General features: G+C 39.6%; 1 protein-coding gene across 1 annotated transcript; it reads left to right on the forward strand.

Annotated features, from left to right (window-relative positions):
- Positions 1–1,373: 1,373 nt before the first annotated feature.
- Positions 1,374–23,132, forward strand: CASP7 (caspase 7). The gene is made up of 7 exons (XM_005481090.4): positions 1,374–1,478; positions 2,620–2,732; positions 17,773–17,921; positions 18,778–18,906; positions 19,384–19,559; positions 20,950–21,088; positions 21,630–23,132. Exons 2-7 carry the CDS (start codon positions 2,620–2,622, stop codon positions 21,851–21,853), a joined length of 930 nt encoding a protein of 309 aa, XP_005481147.1. The 5' UTR covers positions 1,374–1,478; the 3' UTR covers positions 21,854–23,132.
- Positions 23,133–24,536: the final 1,404 nt, after the last annotated feature.

The following is a 24,536-nucleotide window of genomic DNA, read 5'->3' on the forward strand; positions in this document are numbered from 1 at the left end:
GATACAGAAGCAAACACTTTCTGTATTTCCTGGGCAACAATCATACATATAATCAGAAAAGCATATTTGGATGTTCTGAATTTCAGGTGCCACTGGCAGTCACTGCTAGTGATTACAGAGTCTCTCCTCTCCTCTCCTCTCCTCTCCTCTCCTCTCCTCTCCTCTCCTCTCCTCTCCTCTCCTCTCCTCTCCTCTCCTCTCCTCTCCTCTCCTCTCCTCTCCTCTCCTCTCCTCTCCTCTCCTCTCCTCTCCTCTCCTCTCCTCTCCTCTCCTCTCCTCTCCTCTCCTCTCCTCTCCTCTCCTCTCCTCTCCTCTCCTGTCTATACATTTGTTCTCTACATCATGATCTGTACATTTCCAGTGTCCCTGCTGCTGATGGTGATCCATTATGGATTTGGAAGTGACGCTGTCCCCTCGAAAAGAAGCAGCTAACAGATGGCATGAGAGGAACCATGGGATTCTGCTAGTTTGATTTTCAGGAGAAAACTTTGGCTACACACCCAGCCAGGAGCCACAGGCACAATCCCAGGGAGCAGGGAGCAGGGAGAAGTCCCAGCAGCAGCGTGCAGGCACACGGCAAGAGCTCCTCCATCACATGGAGGCACTGACCTGTCGGGGAGCCAAAGCCTGTTTGTTACCATGCCTGTGTTTTGTGCCAATTAGGAGGCAGTTACACTGAAAAATGTCTCTTTGATGTAAATCTCTTCAGGTAGTGAATGTTAAACACCAAGCACCGCTGGGTAGGTGTATGATTTTGCAGGATTGGAGCCTGCATCCAGGAGTAATTAGCAAGACTGTGCCAATCTTCAGTCCATGTACTGGACCGCTGGGCCTGATGCTAGGGCTGCACAGTGGGATACCGTAATTAGCAGAGATGCAACACGCACAATAATTGGGAGGATAAGGAAATGCCACTGAAGTTTATATAAGGGGGAAAATTCCCTTAGATCTAGACAACCTCGTGTCACCATGAAACTTTCGACTCTTCTTTGGCAGGGGTGTGTCGGAGCACAGCTATTAAAAAGTGATAATTTCGGTTTTGCTGTGATGGGGCCGTCATTACCTGGGGAGCAGGGAGGGCCCGGGGGCCAGGGGGGCCAGATGGGGACAGGGATGGGGAAAGGGATGGGGAGATGGGAGAAGGGTCAGAAATGGGGACGGGAAAAGGGTCAGGGGTGGAGACGGGGACAAGGGTCAGGGATGGGGATGGGAAAAGGGTCAGGGATGGGAACAAGGGTCAGGGATGTGAACGGGAAAAGGGTCAGGATGGGGATGGAACAGGGACAGGGATGGGGACGGGACAGGACAGGGAGCAAGGGTCAGGGATGGGGACGAGAAAAGGGTCAGGGATGGTGACAAGGGTCAGGGAGGGAGCCCGCCCCGCCCCGGCGCCGCCCCGGAGCACCGCCGGCCTCTTTCGTTTTAAGTGTCGCTTTAAGTTTCGCTTTCGCTCCCGCTCGGCCGGACCCAGCGCCAAGGCAAGTCCTGGACCCTTCCCAGCCCTTCCCCTGCTCCCCCCGGTTCCCCTGCCCTGCTCTCTTCCCTCGGTGCCCGCTCCTCGCTGCCCGGGCGGGCCCCGCACCGCTCCCGGCACCGCGGCCTGCACGCTCCGCTTGCTCTGTGTGTGTGTGTGTGTGGGTGTATGTGTGTGTGTGTGTTTGCCAAATCCGAGGCTGGACCCGGATTTGGGAGCTGCTCTTGTTCTGGGGGAGCTCCCCAAGCTCTGCCAGGGCCCCGCTCCCTGGCTGGGTGGTGCAGCCATGGAGCCACTGGTGGGCTCTGGGCTGCTGCTGGTACCGGGGTGGTTTTCGATGTAAACGTGTGCTCTTCCCAGTAAATGGGTGATAAAAGCGAATTTAATCTGCCTAACTATGGGAAAGGGGCAGGAATCGGTGCTGATTTTCTGATGAAAGTCTGGAAGCAGAGACCCGATGTTTCAGTCCATCCCACCCTGAGCAGAGGTCCTGCGTGTGCCCTGTGCCTCTGCTGAGCTGGCGCTGCTCCTTCTGCTGTGGTTGCCCCATTGCTTAATGGTGAAATTAAAACCACCAACAGGAAATACACAGGAGTCTTTCACTTACACGCATCTGACTATGTATATGCAAATGAAAACACTGGAGCCCTTGCTTTCATCCTAACATGCTTCTTTCCAGACCATGGGAAACGATCTGGGAATTACTTGTGTAATGGGGACAGCTCACTGGGCAGGCTCATTGCAGGGTACTTGGGATTACCAGGTGCTGGACTTTGATGATCCCAGGGCATCCTTTACAACTCAGAATATTCTATTTTATGATTGTATTCTATATTCTGTGATCTTTCACCATAGAATTATTTTTGATTTTGCTGTAATATGCTTTTTCGAGATTGATGTTAGTTGAGTTTCTTTTGGTAACTGGCTCAAGAAAATAGAGATGACTGAACATGTGCAATGCCACAGCAACTCAGGACCAGAAATACGTAGCCACTCTTTCTTCAGGAAGTATTGTACAACAAAACTGACTAAAACCCTCACGTGTATCTTCTGTAAACCAGACAATAAACAATCTGGTTCACAGAAGTATTTCTAAAATGTCAGTGCTCGCTGAGGGTCACTTATATTCCTGTATTTTCTTGTAGATGTCAGAGGATCAGCGTGGTGATCTCCTTGCTGGAGAGGAAGAGGATGAAAATGGCTGTGATGTAGTTGATGCAAGGCCAGACAGACGCAGCAGGTTGTCACTTTTTGGAAAGTAAGTTCCTACTTGTACTCCTGATTTTGTTGTTTATCAGCTGCCATGGTATCCTTTTAATCAAAGAAACATAAAAAAGCTTGATTTGGTGTTCAGTTTGCCATGTTCACAATGTTATTGATGGCCTGGATGGAAAGATGGTTTATGTTGTATGAATTTAATGTATCTTGTCTGTACCTTAAAGTATTTCTTTCTAATATCCTCTATAGGGAAACCTATAATATCTCCCATAAGTTTTATTTGGCAGCTAAGAGACCACCAAGTTCATTTAGCATCAATTACAGCCCCACATCTTAAACATTGACCTTTGGTGGAGCTGGGAATTGAATATGCCATTAATTATCTGTTTTACTGCACTCAGCTCAGCTAATCTCCAGCATCACTGGAATCCCCTGCTGGCTGTCTAAGTTACTTTAAAGCCTGGATGTGCCATCTAGGCTGTAGCACAAAGATGCCTCACCAACTCTAGAGATGTAACCCCTTACAGAACACATTAAAAGCCTTTCATTTTAAAGCATAGTAGTCTCACTGAAGCATATCATTAAACCAGTGGGAAGCAAGAACTATTTACTGCTCGTCCATACTCATGAAAACACTGGATAAATATGATTGGAAATGCAAAAGATGAAAAAGGAACATGCAAAGTTTATAAATACTGTTGAATGTCAGAAAATGGTTACTTCATGTTGGATTTGGTGAGATTTTGCAAGAGATATTTGATGCAAAGTCTAATGCATTTACAGAGAGGTTTTGATTTTTTTAATACTGGAAATTTACATTAAAGTGAACATTGTAATTCAGAGAGTACATGGCTAATATACTTCTGTTTTTGCTGCTTACTCTGTGAGTTTAATAGGGGTAACAAATTTGTGAGAGCAGTGAAGATGCATTAGTCTTAGAAGACTCTTGATGTGCTGTTAAGCAAATCACTACTTTCTCTGTCTTATTTTATCATTCCTCAAATATGTTTCTTGATGTGTATGTGTATTATTAATTATAACAAATAGACAAATGTAACATTTGTTTCTAAATCTTGTCAAATATTTTTTCAAAGGTTTCTTTTCAACTTTGTAAAATGTGTGTTTTGATATTTGATTTGGTCTTCTTTATAAGAGGTGATATGCTAATACTACTATTAAATTATGTGACTCAAAGTTAATAATTTCCAAAGAAAAGGCAATAATCAGCATTTCTATGACTTTTTTCCACAAGAAATTTTTCAAATAATTTGGCTATCCATCAGTTTGAAGCATTCATCTTTTGGGAACTCCTTGAAGATGCAATTTGCAACGCTTCTCTTTAGAAGTAAAAAATTGCTCAGATTAAGTATGAGGCAATTGAGAGAATTCAACTTAGATTTTGTAGAAAAAAATTCTTTTGAGATATCTAACAGAGTTTTTTTAAAGAAAGTAGTGATTTCTTAAAGAGGAATGAGTGCTTGACAATTAAGGTGTTTGTCCTACAGAAACAAAAAGCTTTCGGTCTGAAGAAGATAGGGGAGGAATGTGAGAGGATAAAGGAAAATGGGATCTGATCTAAACTGGGATTGTGATAAAGTAGAAAGTGAAGAGAGAATGATCAGTCTTTGTGCCTCACAGGGAATCTAGGGGACATGCAATGAAAAGTCATGCAGTAGGCTTAAAACAAGTGTTAAGATGTAATTTTAACATAGTGCAGAATGTCACTGTAACCAGGGGATATGCACATGTCAAGACTTTAGGTAAATTCAGAAGAGATTAGATGTGTGTGGAATAAAATTCCAGATGTTAACATCTTTGGTGATGATGCTCCCAAGTCGTGTCTCTGTGAGGATATTCTGTATCCAATTTCTTTTGTTTGCTTTCTTCAGACTCAGTCAGTACCAGGGACCAGGCTAGATGTATTTGTACTTGGACCAGTGGGGCTCTCTGTCCTGATTGCCAAAGCTTCATTTTGGCAACATGAAGAAATATATCTTTAATAAGGTGTCCAGAAAGCTTTGGAGTGACTACAATTTTATCAGGGATAAAATCCACCCAGTCTTTTACCAGTTGTGCAGTTCTCTCATTGAAATTCTTCACTGCATTTCATGTACTATTGCGTAACATAAGTTCAATAGGAAAACAAGGAACTTGTGGTGTTACATGAGCACATTAATTTTAATTTGAGAGAACAGAGCAGTGAGAAGCCAAATTGAAAGCTGTGCAGACAGACCAGCTGTTTCCAGGACCTTCACAGCTCCAATTTGCCACTCTCTGGCTGTGACTGGAGATCTGCCCTGTCACAGCAGTAGCTATAAGTAAATTAAAATCTTACTCACTGCAGTTTATGTCTCTCTGAGAAGTCTGTGAGGCCAAGGAGGTCACGAGGCTCAGAACAAACCAGGATGGTCAGATTCTTCTGACATCTCAACAATTCGGGGAAATTATCTTCTACATATTTCTTCTCTTTGGAAAAGTGCTAATACTTAGCTAATGTTGGTGAGAAAAACTGTCCGGTGGGGAAAAAGAGTTGGAAGAAATTTTGGATTAAATGTGCCAGCCGGGTTTTTATTTAGCCACTAGATGGCAGGAGGGGATTAATTTTGTGTACTGCAACAAGAGCAAAAAATGGGCTGTGCTGCAGCTCAGCAAAAAGTTTTGTTCCACAAAGCAAATGGTGCACAGGCACATTTTTGGTGCACAACCTGGCACATTCTGGCAAGGCTGTGCACCAAAAATGTTTAAAACACGTTTAAAGAAAGATTCAGCTAAGGATTTCAAATGTGTATTTTATTTTTTTTAGCTAACTAATAGAGTTTTTCCTATACAAGTTTGGGCTTTTTTACTATACTATGTGTGCTCCTTTGACACTTTCAAGGCTTTAAATATAGTCTTGCTTCTCTTCTCCACAGAATGATTTAATATCTTTATTTAGTATCTTTTGTGTTTTATTGGGGACCTCCATTAGGGAGATTGATGGCAGCAAATGCATTTTAGCATCCAGGAAAGCTAATGTGACATGAAATGGAATAAAATTGCAGTTGCACTTTGTTAAGTAGAGCTAAGATTTCTCTTAATCCTAATTAAAGTCGGTTTTTTTGAAAAGTTGCATCCAGAAATTCCCAAGACTTACATTTGCACTGTCAAAAATCCTGAGTGCTTGTGGGCTTCAGTGAAGGAGCAGTGCAGAAGAGTTTTGTTATGAGTAGTATCTAGGCACCAGTTTTATCCTAATTTAATTGTATAGAACCATTTGTCATCTGGTTACTTTTATCTGCTCCAGCCCTACTGTCTTATTTTATTGTCAGTATTCCCCTTCTCATCTGGAAACAGAAAACACAATTTAAATATCTATTAAAAAATCTTTACAAATATTTAATTACAAAAGGAAGTGTGTGATTCTATGGTGCCCTCAATGCATACACATTATATGGATTGTAAGAAAGCCCCACTAAGAAATTTCAGAGGTTTTGTGGGGCTTGTAGTCACCAAGAATATTTTAGCTGTTTAACATTGCAAATCCAAAATATCTGTAAGATATTTATTTCTGTCAAGTCCCAACACTTTAAAGTTTGAGACTTTCAAGTAATTTGGAAATTTCCTGGAAATGCCACCTTCCATAGTTCAGTGGTTGTGATAGTTACATTGTTAAGATATTTACCAGGTTTGTAAATTAGTATTTAGATGAAAAAGATTTATGGATATGTACCTTTTCTTTCCATGTGTACAGTGTTTATTTGGGTTGTAGGACATCAAAGTGAGGAAGCAAAGGTGTTACCAAAGGTTGTCTGTTTTAAATTCATGACCCTTGGTCTCAGTACAGCCATATTTCTCAACATAAATAACCTTGTCCTTCAAAGGATAAATATTCATTTTTGAGATTCATCCTCAGCTGAACCTCAGGTCTGGAGTTGTAAAAGGTGTAGAAAATTGTCTTTGTTTCAGCTTAGCTTTTCTGTTGTTCCTCTGTCTTTTGGGGATCTATCTTCCATCCACTTTTCACAGTATCACATTCATTCTAAATTGGAAGGGACCCAAGGATCATCAAGTCCATCCCATAAGTGCCTGTATGGGCATCACCAACAGCTTATTTTTACATTGGTTTGTAAAAGAAGCTGCTTTTCAGGTAGAACTTTTATGGAGAACAGCTTCACACTGTTGCAGATACTTATGTTCTCCAGAGTTGTCCATTCTCTTACACATTTTTCAGTGTCAGAATATAATAGGCCTTTCAAAATAAATACTGCTAAGAAAAGTATCTCTTTTATCCTTAGATAGACTAAAAATAGCAAGCTACTTTAAAACAAATAACAGCTGATGAATGATTATCTGAAGTTATGTTCTGGGCTGCAGCTCAGATGTCTGAGCTGACCTCCTGTTTCAGCCTCATGTTTCCTTAATGTCTCGAAGGAAGTCACTGTCACAGATCCAAAATCTGTCACAATATAATTTTAACTTTGTTTGGAGTTTGCTTGTTTTGCTTAGCACAAGGTAAATGTCAAATTCTTTGTGTTCACCTGAAAGCACCAAACATAAAATTTCAGAAATAATTTATAGTTTGGAAAGCTTTCTACAAAAACAATTAAGAAATTGTAATAAAGAAAACAGGGATATTTCATTTTTATTACTCTTTTTTAAGTCAGAGGTTGTTCTGGTTTGTTTTGGTTTTGTTTTGTTTGTTTGTTTGGGGAGTTTGGTGGGGGATTTTTTTGTGTGTATGTGTGTGTGTCTGTGTTTTGGAGGTTTTGCTGTTGTTTTGTTAAAGCAATTTTTGTTAGATCTGGAACTCAGCTTCTGGAGAACACTGCAGGAATATTTAACAATGGGTGGAAACTGTGGCCACTGCTTGTACTTTCCCTTGGGTGCTTACTGCATTTACCTCATAGGAAAAGCCCAATATCTTGAAGTACTATTTAGTCTATATTACAAGAACTCATTGATTCACAGTCAATATTTGTTTCCAGTCTCCTTGGAGCCTTTTTAATGTGAAGTACAGCAAACACTGTGTTATCCAGGAACTGTATCTGAAGTAATCACAGTCAAGTATCCTAATTAAGTTTTGTAATTAGAGTAGTAATTTATTTCCTTCACTACAACAAACTCTGGGCTGTATCATACAGAATTTGGAGGACAGCTATTTTGTAGGGTGAGATTTAAGCTTTCAGAGCAATCCAAACAAATTAAGCCAAATTTATAATAAACCAAAGCTGTTTGAGGGTAAATATGTCTCGGGATCTTTTGGGTCCCCCCGCGATTGTTGAAAGTCTCTTTTCCCAGCCTGGATGCTTGAAGAATGAGCCAGAGGTCTTCATTTCCCGGTCTCAAGGTGGTTTATTGTTTGTTATCTATAAAATTCTTTCTCCTGCCCTGCTGAGGTTCATCCAGCAGCACAGTTCCAGGCACTCTGCCTGCCCCCAGGGTGGTGTTATGTCTTTATACTAAAAACTACCTGTACAATGTTTACAATTACTTTCCAATACCCATCACCTATGTTAGACAGTGAGCTTCTACTCCAAACCAATCTGTAAGTGCCACCATCGCAGCAGAAGATGGAGGCCAAGATGAGGAAGGAGAAAGGCTGGACATGCCCAGATCCCTCCATCTTGCCTCCTTAACCCCCATACCAGAAACCCCAAAATCGGCTTTTTCACCCAGTGATAACTTCACTGTTATTCTGTCTAGACTGTTGTGGCTTGCTGATCTTCATATAAGGCTGGTGATTTGCTCCACAGGTCATAATCAAACCCACAGGTGTTTTGGGCTCCATGCCAGGGCTTTTGAGCCCCCTAGCAGGGCTCTTGGCCATCCTGGACAGCCAGAGGGATGTTCTGGGTTCCCACAAATATGTTGGAAGTAGTTGTATTAGTTAAATATAGAGAGGCTTTGTAAACTATGCATGTTAATTTGCATTATTTTGCTGGAAATATTCATTGTGTGAATATTGCAGCAATGGTGGATCAGGTTTTGACAGAAGAAAGAGGAGAAGTCCGCTGTCCCACCTCCATCCCAAAATCTCTTTTCCTGCACTCTTGCACAGGAGCAGGGATAGAGTGAGTGATGGGAGGGTGTTTTCTGCCTGTCAGCAAAGGTGGCTGTGGCTGCATGAGCTCAGCTGGCAGGGTGCTGGCTCGGGGGCTTTGAATGGCCCCACAGAGCAGAACAGTCCAGCGTGACCCAGCGCTGACACAGGCGAACGCTGGGGCCCGAGCTCACAGAGCATCCTGCTCTCTCTGCAATGCTACCCCAGCATGGTGGGCTCCTAGCAGTGCCACACAGCACCAGACTTGCTCCCCAGCACAGGCTGAAGCTGCTTGCAGATGCAGTGTGGAGTACCATTTGATGATGAGCCAAGGTACTGTGGGATGTTATTTGCCTCCTTCCTTCTCTGGCACCTGTTTGGAAAAATCATGAGTTTATAGCCTAAAACAGTTCTGTTTAGCTAATTCTAGCTCCACTGGCATTTTGCAATTGCTAATCCTTGCCAGAGTGTTCTCTGAGCATTAGTGTTTGGTGGGCTTGCTTTATTTTGAGTCATTTTCCAAGCAATCCATATGTACCTGTTAATTTCTCTTAGTACCTATGGAAGGTAAAAGACCTTTCATCTATTTCTTTTTTTTTTTTTTGCATATAATTGCCAGTTGCCTATGTACATTGTACTGCCTAGGGTATGATCATGCAAGATTTCAGTTTCCAGAACACCCATGGAAGGTATGGATGTGCAGGTTTTCTAGAAATGTGCAGAAAGCCTTTCAGCAAGCAAAATTCTTTATTTGTAAAAATTTACCTTTTGAATGTTTTTTGGCTGTTATGTTGCCACAATATTGTGAGGCCTGCGTGGCAGATATCATGTAGCTAATTGGGAAGCTGGATCTCAATTACAAAAGTGATGATTGAGAGTTTAGAACTCTGTTTTGCAGGCATCACACCACAAAATCGTCATGTGGATTGTAAGTGAACCCTAAAATATTAAATGCACAAAACTAGGGCCCTGCTACCTGTTTCTTTTCATTTTGCTTTTGTCTTTTTTCAACTGCTGTGAAATGTGGACAATATTAGGTATTTGTCTGTTGAAAATTCTTGTCCAAAGTGCAGCTGGCTTAGTCCCAATGCACTTGGTCTGCTTCATTTGTCTATAATAAATTAAATTGCAATTGTGGTTTTGATTTGAATTAGTTAAGGCCATCACTAACACATACTTAAAAAGGCAGGAAGGCATGTTTAGATTAACTATCAGAACTTCAAAAGACATTTACAAAGTATGCCAGAAGTTGTAGTCTGAGGCTTGTTCTTTCAAACAGCTCAACTCTTGCATTATACTGTGAGTTGTTTTGGACGGAGTTTCTCAGTTTTCCAGGTTTTTGGAGAAGATTCTGTCTCCTAATTGGAGATGGATCTGAAACTAAAATGGGACAAAAAAGCTACAAGAGTAGCTTAGGGTCTGAAAAGTGTCTTATAATGAAATATTGAAAATGTATCCAGTGTTTCAATTGATGTTAAATAGTCATGCAGGCACTAGCATTTTTCTCTCTTGAGGGAAACTAATGTGTAAGAATCAAAGTTAGGAATTTGCTTCTGGACTGAGATCCACTGTAAACCTCCATGGTGGATGTTTACAATAAGAATGCAAACAATGACTTTACAGTAAGGATGGTTTGTTCAATGCCCTTTCTTTCCAGGAGGCACCTGTCACTAAGCTAACAATCTAGACATAAACATAGCACAGATGGACAAAATATGAATTTTAAGATTATTCTCCACTTTACTGGGCAGAATCCCAGGGTGTGTCAGTTTGGAAGGGACCACAGTGGCTCCAGAGTTGCCCCTGGGATTGGCTCAGCTGGTTGGAACATGTGGCATCCATCAGGTTTTTTAATTTTTTACTACCCACCCCCTCCCTACAGCCACATGATCTGCAATTGCTTTGTGAAATACCCTTGTTTAGACTTCATTTTGTGATGGAAGAACTGAGACCAAGAAATACAGAGTTACTTTCCCTAAGTTATTCCACAGCAGAAGCACAACTCGTTTTGGTTTGTTTAATACCTTTCATCAAGTTAAATGGGCAAAGCAGAGCTAGCATATGGTCTTAATAAATATATTTTATTCTCTGTTGTACTCTCAGATGTGGTATTAAAAAATGTAGGGAAATGCCAGGATTTCTTTAAGTAAATTGAAGAGGTTTATTTTGCAAACTTTCTGTGAAATCTCTTACACTACTGTTTCATGTGTCATATCAAGAACAAAAGTACTTTTTTAGCATGACATTATTTGTTTTGGATGAATGAACTCAGTCCAGTGTTGGAAAGAATTTTTTTAATGATAGCTTAGGTCCTTCCCAGCTCTAGTATTATCTTGATAAGTTCAAGGAAATAATCACATTGTTTACCTAACTCCTTTCTTTTGATACTGCTACAGCAATATTTTCTGTTCAAAATTACTGTGTTTACCATTATTTGAAGGGCCTGAGACATGAGTTTCCAGATGAACAAGGGGCACTGTCCTAGTTGGTTCCTAACTTCAGGTTAATTCAAAGAAAAGGCTTTGCCTCTGTTGGCTTTGTCTAGTCAGCTGACAATGATTCCAAAGATGCCCTTAAGAGGTCATGAACTAATGGGCAGTTCAAAAAGATGCTGAAGGCTGATTAATTCCTGTGGGCCTGTTCTTGATAGCATTTACAATAATTATTTTATTGCCTGAGCAGTCCTGTTGCTCCCAGGAGGAAAGTGGAGTGGGTTTGTTGGGGGCTGTGGTGTTCCAGGAGGCACCCTGGCCATTTCCCTTCATTCCAACCATTCCCAAAAATTACTTCCAAAGTTCAGACACTTCAGCAAAGCAATATATAAATAGGCAAGGGTAGCACAGAGTTCAAATGTCATTAATAAATATGAACTTCAGACTCCAGTATTATCAGCTTAGCATGTTTTACTGAAATTTTGAATTTCTTTAACAGATGAAACAAGATCCTGACAGGGAACAGAAATCTAGGAACACTGGTGTTTTGTGTGTGGTATTGTGTTTATGTTTGCTATTCTAAATTGCAGCTGTCAGTTTTCATGCCTTTTGTGTAGGACATCTGTGTGCCATGGTAAGCAATGTAGGTGAAATAATGTTTAAATGCCTTTTTGGGGAACTTCTATGTGCAGTTTTGTAGGATCACTTTTCTTCTCTCTGCTAAAGGAAGACTTTCTATTGTGTGGAAAATATCCTGACTTTAATATTAGAAATTTTTTTCAGTTTTCTTTTGACATCTATCTGGCATATATTTTAAAATAACCTTCTAAAGACTGGTGATTTTGTTGGTGCTCGTCTATCAAAGTCAGCAGTCCTTTGCTAACATTTGCTAATAGGGAAATTGAAAGTATGCAATGCTTACTTGAACTTCCTGCTATTCACTTAGTATCGCCCCTTTTTCCTCAGGAAACTTCTGTTTCAGCTCTTCAGCTTTTTCTTTCAGTTTCTCTCATGGCACATAATTTACAAGCCTGAGTATGCACTTTCAAATGCACTGTAATACAGTTTTAGTATTTAGTCTAGACCTTGTGGTTTAGTCTTTGTCCCATAAAATTTATGCTTTCTGATTTTTAACAGTAAAGGAATATTCATTTTTATGAAAGATAATTCAAGTAGTGACACACTGTTCTTGTCCAGAAATCTTGCTGTTCTGCCAGCCTAATGCAATATTAATGGGAAAAGGCAGCAGGATAATCTGTTATTTGTATGCAGTTCTAAATCTGTGTGACACTACCAAAACAGATCTGACAAAGAACAAAGAGTGTGGCTTAGAGAACTCAAGATCTAAAAAGCTCTAGTCAGGTTTAACAAGTGTTTTTGGCTTGATATTGCCCACAGGGTTCAATAAAAAAATTCAAAGTAGGGAGAGTGTACAGTAATTAGAGATGTATTAAATACAGTGAAATTAGACTGGATAAAGGTATTAAAGCTGAAGAAAAGTGTTAAAGCTGGTAGTTTGAAGAGAAGTTTTTATAGGCGATCCTAATGCATGATCATCAGAAAGCATCAAAAGTATGAATTATGGAGCCCACATCAGACCACTGATTATTGAGGCTAAGATAGAAACATAGAACAAAATGTTGACCCTTGTTTTGGCTTATTTATAAATTCTGTTTCCTGTTCAGTTTTTTTTTAATGAATAAATCTAAATTGATCTCCAGGACACTCAGTTTTACTGCACATAGCTTAGTGATGCCTTGTGAATTCAAACACAATTGTATTTGCATTTTCATTGTTTTCTGTCTATCCTTTCACTGTCTTTTTAAATAAATAAGTCCAGTCCAGGATTTTTCCCCAGGAGAGCAAACAGCATTTGTGATGAGCAGTAGTCACAAACATAATTCATATTGTGCATGCAACAATGGAAGGAAAGTGGGAGTTTTTAGGCAGAAAGGGCAACACAGCTACACAAACTGCGTGAAAATAAATCAGCAATATAAGATTTGTAAGTCTCTTTAGAGGCCTTAGAACTAATGCACTGTCCCATTTATTCCACAATACTGTAACTTAATGGGAAACTTCTTCAAATGAAGCCTGTAGAGAGTCCCCAAATGTCAAAAGTCCTAAGGGAAACATATCAGTGGTTTGTAATTGATTAAAGAGCGTTGCAACTTAAGACACCTTGCATCCCACATCACTTAAGGGTATGAAAGTTCTGGTGGGTGTCAGTGAGAAAATGTTTATACTGTCCACTGCTTTGAACCTGCCCAGACTCAACAGAAAAGCTGAGAGTGTGACAGAAACTAGAATAAAACTATTCACCAATGCCAGAAAAGCATTTGGACTCCAGAAGGTGTCCTGAAGTGATGTGTTTTGCAAAGACACCATGTTTTCAAGGGCAGATTTTCTTTTTATTGGAAACATGTTATCAGCTATTCAAAAATTATATTGCACATTGTATAAAAGAAGGAAACCAGAGTAAAACTCTCAATGTTTTGAGATACTCCTTTTCAAGGAAAGTCAAAGTTTACTGAACTGATAGAGCAAAGTAAGACACAGTTCTCTCCTTTTGTGTGTTTACTTCAAATAGAAGTGAATGGAATCAGTGTGGCCTTTTCCACCCAACTCTGAATGTCAGCTCCCTTAAATTAAATAGTGTAGAATTGTACAGTTTTTTTAATCTGCCTACATTTTTCAGCACACCAGCAAAAGGCCCTAATTTTCCTGGGGGAGAAGGGGACTATAGCTTTTTTTAAAAACCTAGATATCTCTCTGTAATACCATTTTTAGAGCTTATTTTGAACAACTCTCCCTGGCCTTTGTCCTGCACATGGATTCTTAAATGTTGGTATGTCACACTTTTATATGGTAGCAGCAGGAATTGAGGAAGGTGCCAGTATGAAGGAAGTCAAAGGAGAGAAAATCACAGCTAATAAGAGACACTGCTTTATTTTTTCTAAATAATCTTCAGGTATAGTTAAATGTTGTTGGTGATATTTTTATCCTTAAATCTTGAACCATATTGAAACAATAATTTATTCCAAGTATAAGAGAAAAGAAGGTTTGTTGTGATTAGTATCAATCCTTTATATGATCAAGTCCACTGCTTCTGCAAAGGAGGTATCTCCATTGACTTTGGCAGAATTTTAGCCACTCCTGTTGTTAAAACACTTTACTACTATTTAAAAGTTCAGTAACAAAATGATAAATAGAATAGATAACTTTAGTTTTATGTTTGAAAATGAGAAGTTGATAATAATGATTTTCTCAAGGTTGATACTGACTGAGTCTAGACTTGCTGAAATCACATTCCCAAATATGCTGTTGGCAAGGCTGAGACATGGTGAGGGTGAAAATGTGCAGCTATATGAGAGTGCCAGAGTGGAGTTTCGTTTTTTCTGAACTTTTGACCAAAGGGAGAAAACATGAAATACATGACAGCAATAATGGAGAGAATATTTCTGTATAATGGAAGGATCAGTGACTAATAATGGTGTGAGGAATAAAGGTACAGCTATAATTAATACCTGAAGAATGACTAAACAGTCATGAAATTCAACTTTCTGTTTAGTCCAGGCAAGTTTGAATCCCAAAAGAGGGAAATTAAAGTCACTAGATGTCAGAGAAGCAGAAACAAATCAAGCAGAGGGCACATAGTTTAAAACATTTTATAACAGCATATAACTAATCAGTGGAAACCCTTTTGGAGAATACAGTAATTAGAAAGCTTAGTAAAAACAGCAGGAAACATTTATACTAGCTGCTGTCCAGTTCAAAGTTCAGAAAAAAGATATAAGCCTTCAATCATAAGTCTGCCTGTCACTGACAGGAGATTTCCCTTGAGGCCTGATTATTATTTATTCATAACTTTATTAGTTATCATTACAAGGTCTGATTTAGCATGTTGAACATGAAAAGTTGGGCATTGTGCTGTCAGTGTAATCCAGTCAGGCAGTTCCCATATTGCGCTTGGTTGGCACAGGAACCAGAATCTTGTCTGGACTGCAGCTCCAGGCTCAGTGCAACCCACAGCCTTTGCTCCCTTATTTATTCAGTTGGGACTGATGCCAGAAGATTTCTGGAACTTTTTATTGTCTGCCAGTAAGGAAGTGATGGGCGTGCCCATGCTGTGGGGTTTTGGGTGTCTCATTAAGCTGGGAGGAATCACTGGAGTGAAACCACAGTGTCCTGTGGAAGGGAATGGGGAAATGAGCTGCCAGGGCTTGTCTGTGGTGTTTGCCATTGACTGGCGCAGAGCTGCTGGCTGCCCCTGAGAATTCCAGCAGCAGGAATTACATCCCTTAAACTCACGAGTGTTTCTGCATGAATGAGTGCAAACTATTGGCCTTGGGAGTGAGGTGGTTTCAGAGAAGTTGTGTGGCTGCATTGCTGTGCCACTTAACCCTTGCTGCTGTTTTCAGTGGGGCTTTTTGTGGGGTAACGTGGCTGCCTCGTTTCTGGGCTGGATTAGGTCGCTTCCAGCATTTTAGAAGAGCAAACAATGCTAACATGATACTGCTCAAATGTGTCCATCCCTAAGTGCTGACAGCTCTTCATGGGTTGGACATAAACAGAAATGTGTGCACAATCCCCTTGAAAATCTCCTGTTGTCTATAACAGCCACTGTTGTTTGAATGACTTTTTCAGGAAATCACTGAAGCCACATAAATCTGTAGAAGCTGAGCCTGTGGGCTGAGGAGATGCCTCTTCATGGACATAAGTGGTTTATTGTTGTTCTGAAATCTCTTTTTCTGTCTTTCACAAAGAACTGTCTGGTGAAGGAGAATGAGGGGGAATTTTAGGTTAAAATAAGAATCCAAAATATCTTTGAAAGTCAAATGTAATGTCAGCATCATAGAGTTCTGATTGATTCTTTAAAAGAAATGGTTAAGAATTGGTTAAGACTTTTTCTGGAGGCAAAGCATATTTAATTATTGCTTCCAGAGCCCTCAAGAAGCATATGCAAGGAGAATATCCATACTTGCAATTTATCAGGAAAAAAGAAAACCTGTACTTCCAGACATAATCCTCAAGTAGATATGGTTCAATATCTTGTTTTTCAGTCTCTAAGGGAAGTCTAAAAGAGGACATGATATTAAGATGGTCACATGTGAAAAGAGTATAATGGAAGCCTGCCAGGTGCAGCTATTTAATTTGGCCCTTTATAATAGAATGTGACGGCACTCAAAGATAAGAAGCTGTTTTGAAATTGAATTGCAGTAGCATTTATACATGATGAATCATTTAAAGAAGGTTTATTATAGATTCCAATTGGTCTTGTCCTTTAGTAATAAAAAAGAGGACACTTAAAGCTAAACCATTGTTAAATCAGGCAGGTAAGAAAATAGATTACCTGAACAACATTTAATCAATTCATAGCAATCTCATGTCTACAGGTTATTATTGAAGCAAATAAATCAGTATTTCTTTAGGAAGATGTCAGGATGAGAATAGTGAAAGTACTTAAATTAATTGAGGTTATAGGAAAAATTTAATGTTATAACCAAACTGTATTATACAATTCTTTGTGCTGTGAAGGTAGTTTGTTTTCCTCTCAGACATCAGCACTGTTGGATACAGTTGGAAGCTGGATGCTGGAACAAATAAGAGAGGTGCCAATAACAATTTCTGCCCTTTCTGAGCATTGTTTTTAAGTGGGCTCCAAAGCTTGCTTATAATTCTGGGATTGAATCAGACTCCTTACAGGCTCTTACTGCTTTCAGTTTTGCTTGAGGAAATCTCAACCACACCTGAAGCCCCCTGCTTGGACCACAAAGTCCACATGTAAAAGCAACTACACCTCATACTTGTGGTGTGCATGCTGGCTGTAATTGATTTGGTATTCATACGTTATTTAGATTAAATTTGTGAGTAATGTCTGTGCTACCCCATGGCATCTCTTTCTAATCCAGTGTAAGGCTCCAGTACACAGCAAAAAGATCAGTACCAGAAAAGATTTATTAATATAACCCGTTAACATCATTATTTTAATAGTTTGATTTGTTTTTTCTTAGGTTTTATTTGACAATGTTCAGGGATCAGTGATTACATTGAAATGTGCTTGGGTCTTTGCATAGATTCAGACTGCTGTTTGGCAGACCAAATTAACACATGACTTGTTCACATCTGTAACCTTTTTCAGTAGAAACTACCTACTTCTTAGTCTTAATCTGCACAAAATGTAGGGATGATGGTGATTAAGTAAACAAATCACACAGTTGGGTAAACTGCATATCTTCATGTTCCTGGAATGGCTACTGAGGGAAATGTGTCTGTCCTTACAATAATGACTTACAGTAAAAGTAAAATATGTCCAGAAGCAGTTTGCAAAAGGTTGCTGGCAGCCTCACTTCATGCAGGCCATTGGTTTTATCTCTGGGTCAGGATCTGTGTCCTGCTCTTGGCTGCAGTTCACTCCAGAGTTACTTCACCTCGTCAGGATCCATCCGCACACAATAATCACTTCATGGAAATCACGAGATCTTTATCCCTCAATCCAAAATGTAAATGAAGAAAACAAATATTGGAGAAGGAGAAACACTGGGCAGGGCTGCATGAGTGGTTTGAATTACGGTAAATAGGCCATGCATATGACTGGTCACTAACAATAATTTCATTTGGTTCACTAGCAAAAAGAAGAATGGAGAAGAAGAGCAGCCAAAGCCCTCTCTCAGTAATCAATACCGAATTGTTACACCCACATTCCAGTATAATATGGATTACAAGAAAGTTGGCAAATGTATTATTATAAACAACAAAAATTTTGAAGACAAAACAGGTAATGTTCTTTCTTTGATTATAGACCATAGAATTGTTATACTTTTTTATTTTTATAATTATACTTTAATCAATAAGTATTCCATTTTTAGGACATGATATTTTAATGAATGTTTTTATCTTTTTTTGATAAATAGTTGTTCCTAAAACTTTTCCTGTTCTCTAACACCAATGTTAGAATGGCTCTTTTCAACATCTTTTCAGTATATGTCTCAAACACCATGTCTCCTTGCTGTACCAACTTCAAACTAAATCTTTGTTCCAGAGTTTAAAACTATGTTGTTAAAATTTGAACTTTGGCATCTGCAACCCATGTTATAAATTCCCTGAGCTGCAGCTGAGCTACAAAAGCTAATATCTGTAGGTGTGCTCGGTTCACACTCCTGCATTCAGCTTTCCAGACCACATGTGGTTTCAAGGTAGACAAATACTTGTGTTATAATCAGGTTTGTAGGATTTTTCCTGTACACTTGGCAAACACAGTAAGTTGTTTTCCCCAAAGATTCTGTGTCAGTTCCTTTTACTGGGTATAATAGGGACACTTTTCAGCAGGTTTTCTGGGGGATGCTTTGTGCCTGCATAACCAAAAGGAGCTGGATCCTCCTTAGAGCTCCTGTGTTGCAAGGTGCTGGGGGCACGCCAGCATTTTTCAGGATAAGACGTGTTAACACTGAACATTGCCTTGTTTTTAACATCTCACAATTTGTTCTCCATGCTGCTAGAGGATTATTTTAAAAACATGTCACCGAGACATTGTTTAATTTTATCAATGATAAACTTAAACATTTGCCTTTGAGCATGTGAATCACTTTGGGTTGTGTAATGTGCAGTCAACCATGTTCTTTGTTTCCTGGCAGGAATGGGCACACGCAATGGCACTGACAAAGATGCTGGAGACCTTGCTAAGAGCTTTAAAAACTTGGGCTTTGAGGTTGATATACACCATGACCGAAGCCGTGATGATATGGAAAAATTACTAAAGAAAGGTAGAAATTCAGAATTGGAGAATAATTTAGGGGGGAACAGACCTTTGGAAGTCACTGAATCTACTCCCTGCTTACAGCAGGTTAAATGAGAGCAGATTGCTTAGGCCCCACACATACAGTTTTCTGTATGAAATGATTTGTTTTCTGAATGGACTGGGCTTAATTCCCCACCTCATCCCCCAGCATCAATTCAGAAATGCATGGTGTTCTTGTGGAGCACTTGTCCTGTGTATTAGCTGAAGAGCCTTCATATTAGATAAGGGGTGCAGCCTGTTGATTCCAGTGGGCTAAACTCTGAGTCAAGTGAAGGATGCATCCATGTACTCAAGGTACTCACCACATTGTAAAAGATGATCCTCTCCTCATGCCTGACAGTAGGAGCCCAGTGTATATTTAGCTTCAGAAAAATATGTTTGCTAAATATAATTTCCATTTAAAACGTGGCTTCCTCTTGACTCAGAGTTGTTTGCCTTGCAGCTGCTGAGGAGAACCACAGTGATGCTGCCTGCTTTGCCTGCATCCTCCTGAGCCATGGGGAAGAAGGGCTCATCTATGGCACAGATGGACCCATGGCTATCAAGAGTCTGACTGCCCTGTTCAGAGGAGACAAGTGCAAAAGCCTTATAGGCAAACCCAAACTGTTTTTCATTCAGGTAATAGTCCTGAGGTGAATGCAGTGTCCTACTGCTGCAGCAGGGAAAACATGCTCTCTAGGTTGTCTGCCCTAGAAAAACCCTGTAGCTTGACTTACTGTGTTGCTGGAGGTTTGTGAAAAAATGTGTTGACAGAAGTTGTCTGTGGGTCAAATTATTGTTTGTTTTTAAAAGATAATTTATATACGAGATTCACAGGTGTAAATAATATTTTCATTGTAATTTTCTACATGTTTTTTTTTGGTAATACATGAACTTCAAAGTGAAAAGATAAACTCACTTTTCTGCAGACAAAGCTAAGGGCAGTACCTGATTTTCCATAGCAGTAATGCTGTCCAGGTCTCTTTGAATTAAGGCTGACTCTACAAATCACTGCTTAAAGAAACACTGTTCTTTCCCTCAGTAGCCTAAAGATTTATATTGCATTTTTAAACTAGCATGTAATTAATTGTACTAGTTAATACGATTATTAGTTAATGTATTAATTGTATTAGTTAAACTTTTAAAGACAACTGTTTCAAACAGCAGTAACTGACATATCATGGGTCTGAATTCTCTTTTTTACATTATACATAGTATTATTTACATACATGAGTTGCAGCAGATGTGGTTTTCCCTAGGCTATTCCATCAATTAATCCTCATCCTCAAAGTGAAAACTGTTTTAGACTCTTCATACTACTGAAGTGATGTTTCTTCTAATTACACTTTTTTGAAATGGTTGCTTTATAGACTTTAAAATTATCTTAATAAAGGCAATCAGCCCTCTTACATAAGCCAGTTAGGCTTGTTCTTTTGCAAGAGCTGTCAGTCAGAGCTACTGATCAAGAGCTGAAAATTACCCACCAGGACCATTGTCCCAGTGTGCCCTTTAGCTAAACCCATGATTAAGAGAAAATTAAGAATCAAAGAGAGAAATAGAATAGTATTAAAAATACAATACACTCATAATGAGTGGTCAAGCACTAGACCACATTGTCCACACTGTAGAGTCTCCACCTGCAGAGTCCACTGCCAAGAAATTGTCTTAAAGTCCCACTGGACACAGCATTATGTAATAATTGGGTGCTGAGAATGACTCTAGACTGGTAAAATTAACCAGGGTTAGAATAAATCAGTGCTGACATGGCACTTGTTGGCAAACAGCTGAGATTGAGGCACAGCCTCAACACCTTTGCCTCCCTCTCCTTACAGGATGTATATTTTTCAAAGGGTAAGCTTGTAACTTTGTCACTGAACAATTAGATATCCCCCAGAATTGCATCTCTGCTTTTAATACATTCGCAGTACTGCTTTAACTGAATCCAATAAAAAACTTTGATGAATACTAGTTGTTCTAACACCTTGTTTCTGCTTACTGCAAACATGCTACTTGTATTCTCTGCTTTCAGGCCTGCAGAGGCTCTGAATTTGATGAAGGAATACAAACTGACTCTGGACCTGCCAATGACACCCTGGAGACAGATGCCAACCCAAGATACAAAATCCCAGTAGAAGCAGATTTTCTGTTTGCTTATTCCACAGTGCCAGGTAAGGAAAAGGAGGTCAAGATGGGGGTGGAAGCCTGAAAACTCACCATCCATGCTGGCTGAATTGGAGATGGACCCCCTCATGGTACATTGTGCACTGATGGATAAAACACAAAGGCTCGGTGTACATTGGGTATCCACCCCTTCTACACTGGGTGCAGAGGAAAAGAGAGATTACAGATGGCAAAGGCTGAAGGATTCCCTGTGTTCTGGGAATCTTGCACTTCCATGTCCTGGAGTGCTGAATGTGTGATGATGGCAGGAAGAGGAATAGTTACCACACAATACTTAATCTCAGAGAGGAAACCTGTGTAATTTTACTTCTTGTAGATTCCCTAATGCCAAAATGTAGAATGTCACTTAAGCAGTGTAAGGTTTGGAGAGTTAATACACATTATTCTGAGCTTTAATGAAGTAGGATGTGTAACACAGCCATTAAGAGCTCAGCTTTCAGTGTGTGCATTGTCAATCTTTGCCCAGAGTCTTTCACACAAAACAGCAAAAATCACTCCCTGTATTTTCTTCCTCCTCTTTCCTGTCAGGTTATTACTCCTGGAGGAATCCTGGAAGAGGCTCCTGGTTTGTGCAGTCTCTGTGCTCTGTGCTGAACGAGCATGGGAAGCAGCTTGAGATCATGCAGATCCTCACCCGGGTCAACTACGTGGTGGCCACCAACTTCGAGTCGCAGTCGGACGATCCGCGCTTCAGCGAGAAGAAGCAGATCCCCTGCGTGGTCTCCATGCTCACCAAGGAGCTCTACTTCTGACTGGGCACTTCAGTGCAGCCCCTGGTGGAAGGCCAGGCTGTGGTTTTGGGTGGACATGTGGTTGTGGACAGGAGTAACACGTTTTTAATAACAGACATGTGGTAACACGAGATTTTTGTGTAAGATGGGGTATCTGATGGATGGAGAATATGCAATATTTTAAAGAAGCTGTGGGCCAGCCTGACAGCTATCATTAATTATTGTGTCTTGATTTCTCTTAGTGTGGCTGTCATGGTTTATGGCTACTAAAGATGTTTTTTCCCAGAAAGCAGTTGTAAATTAAGAATAAAAACCAAAAAAATCTCATGACTCCTTCTCATTTACTGCTAGCTCATGGAACCATAATCTCCTTGGAAATTTCCAAAGACCATCATATTATGGGTATGTCCAGTAATAAAACAGTTTGTAGGTATTTAAAAGGGTGTTTCTTAGTCTAATATATTCATTTCCTTTTAATGGACATCATTCATGAAGGCTAATGGTTGCTCTGTGTTCAATCTAGAAGTCAGTTTACTTAGTCATCATTCTAGCATAAAATGAATGTATAAAAAATCAATATTTTTACATCATTACCTGAACAGTATAGGAATGTAACAAATAGAACAATCAAAATTAAAATCTTTGTGAAAGACTGGCAAATTTTACTTAGATGGAACCATATTAAAGTGCCTTTGTAAAGATATTTTGCCTTGCAAATGACAATTGACTGAGAGAACAACCTGAAATGGTGGTATTGCATTTCTTCTGCTTGCAGAAATAAAGATGTCTGCTTCATGATTCAAAAGTTAATGGCAAGGCTTTAAAACATTAAAATTTAATGTTAAAATGGTAGAATTATATTTTCCAATGACAAATGTATGTTTAGATTTAACTTCTAGTTGCCAAAACTGGAAATGGCTACTTGAATCAGAAACCAGAAGTGCCTTCTTAGTTACTGTACGGTCTTGATTTTGTGTTTTAGAGTTTTGTTGGTGATCTTTATATTTCTACTTTTTATATTTCCTTTAGTTGGTAGATAGGTAAAAAAAAAGTAAGTTTAATGATTTGTTTAAACTGATAAAGAATTAGTTGTTCACCCTTTTCCCAGTTAATGTACTCTATGCTCCTTGCAATCTTCTGAGAAAATGAAAACCAAGTTAGCAAATTGTTAAGTTTATTTTCTTACAAATACTGTGAAATAGTGAGACATATATTTTTTTCATAAGTCAAATTTACAGTTGTTTGATTTAAATAAATGATGATTTATGGAAGTATTGAGCATTACATCAATAAAGGCCTTTTTTAAAAAATTTCTTCTGTATATCTGCATGTTTGTCATTTGATCTGGTAAAACAAAAACCAACCAAGATATGTCCCAGTCCTTTTCTCTTTAAGGAATGCAGGTGGTCTCTGGCATCTTTTCATGAGGAGGTTTACAGTGTGAGGGGAAAGGTAGATTAGGGAAGTGATTTGGCATTGGGTGACTTGGGTTGGACAGGCCACGTCCTCTCTTGGAGTAAACCAAAGGTAGTGGAAGTATTTTATTGGAAATACCATGTTCCTTTATGCATCTTGCCTTTATGCAGTAAATTGTACAGTGCTCTAGCAGTGCGTGTGAAAGTGTTCTCCTTGATCCTTCTGCTCCATCTTAAGCTATTTTCTGGAATTAAGGATGTTCCTGGTTTACAATGGCCAGCCAGCATTTCAGTATTTGTTACTTCTCTAGAGGATCTTTCATGTCTTTATGGTTCATTAGTGTTTGTTTGCTTGAGGTCTAGCCTGTTTTGTAATTTCTGTGAACAATATTCCCCTGTTTCCAGAACTTCAGTTCCGATATATGAGCTATAGAAAGATCAGCATAAAATACCTGAATACACTGCCTGAGAGGAATGTAACATGGAAAGGTTAACTTAGAGAAGAAGTGAAAGAGAGAAAAACATCCCCTTGTGTGAGGATCAGGATCTCTGCTAGATAAAGCATTGCTTTAGATCATGTCCAGATAAAATTAATATTATTTAAAAAGAAAATTGTGTACCAGCAGCCATCAGCCCTGAGTGGTGATGCTGACAGAGCTGGGAGCTGTGCAGCCCATGAGGCCACTCAGAGTGAGGAACCCCTGACCCTTTCACTCCAGCAGAGCCAGCTTGCTGAACAGTGATTTAAAAAGCTGCAGGGTGTTTTAGCTTTTTTCCCTGATCAAATTTATGACTATTTTCTATTGGAAAGCAATTCCCTTGCCATCTGCAGGATTAGCCAGATGGTTTAGTGTGTAAATCCACTTTCATTATTGATACACTGAATGTTTCTGGAGAGAATCCCAAAAATTCACTTTCAGCCAAGACTAACACTGAAATTACATTGTCATGACATAGGCAGCGCGAGAAGTCCTGCTCCACCATTGTATGTTTAACGAAATGCTGTTTAAATCTGAAATTGGTTTCAATTTATGGTACTTTTATGATCTTTTTGGGTTCTTACTGCTGCTGTATATTCCAACCATGGGTGGATATTATGATTTAGAAGCAGCTCAGGACACGAAGGGACTGTTCAGACAGCTGAACCAGCAAAACCAGGCTGTGTCTAGGTTGTTTTTCTATGTGCGAGACATTTATCACTGCCTCAAATGTGCATATTTTTCATTGCTTCTAAGTGAATATTAATCTTCTGGATTTCCCCTTTCCAGAGCAGTCTTTAGTTACTTCCC

The sequence above is a fragment of the Zonotrichia albicollis genome, chromosome 7, assembly GCF_047830755.1.
Source record: "Zonotrichia albicollis isolate bZonAlb1 chromosome 7, bZonAlb1.hap1, whole genome shotgun sequence".
In the NCBI taxonomy this organism is placed as follows: domain Eukaryota; kingdom Metazoa; phylum Chordata; class Aves; order Passeriformes; family Passerellidae; genus Zonotrichia; species Zonotrichia albicollis.

What these genes read in the sequence shown, in the direction of transcription:
- CASP7 (XM_005481090.4), top strand. Translation starts at nt 2,620, where the DNA reads ATGTCAGAGGATCAGCGTGGTGATCTCCTTGCTGGAGAGGAAGAGGAT. An exon ending in GGAAAAATTACTAAAGAAAG is followed by an intron (nt 18,907 to 19,383) that starts GTAGAAATTCAG and finishes TTTGCCTTGCAG; the next exon opens with CTGCTGAGGAGAACCACAGT. An exon ending in TGCTTATTCCACAGTGCCAG is followed by an intron (nt 21,089 to 21,629) that starts GTAAGGAAAAGG and finishes CTTTCCTGTCAG; the next exon opens with GTTATTACTCCTGGAGGAAT.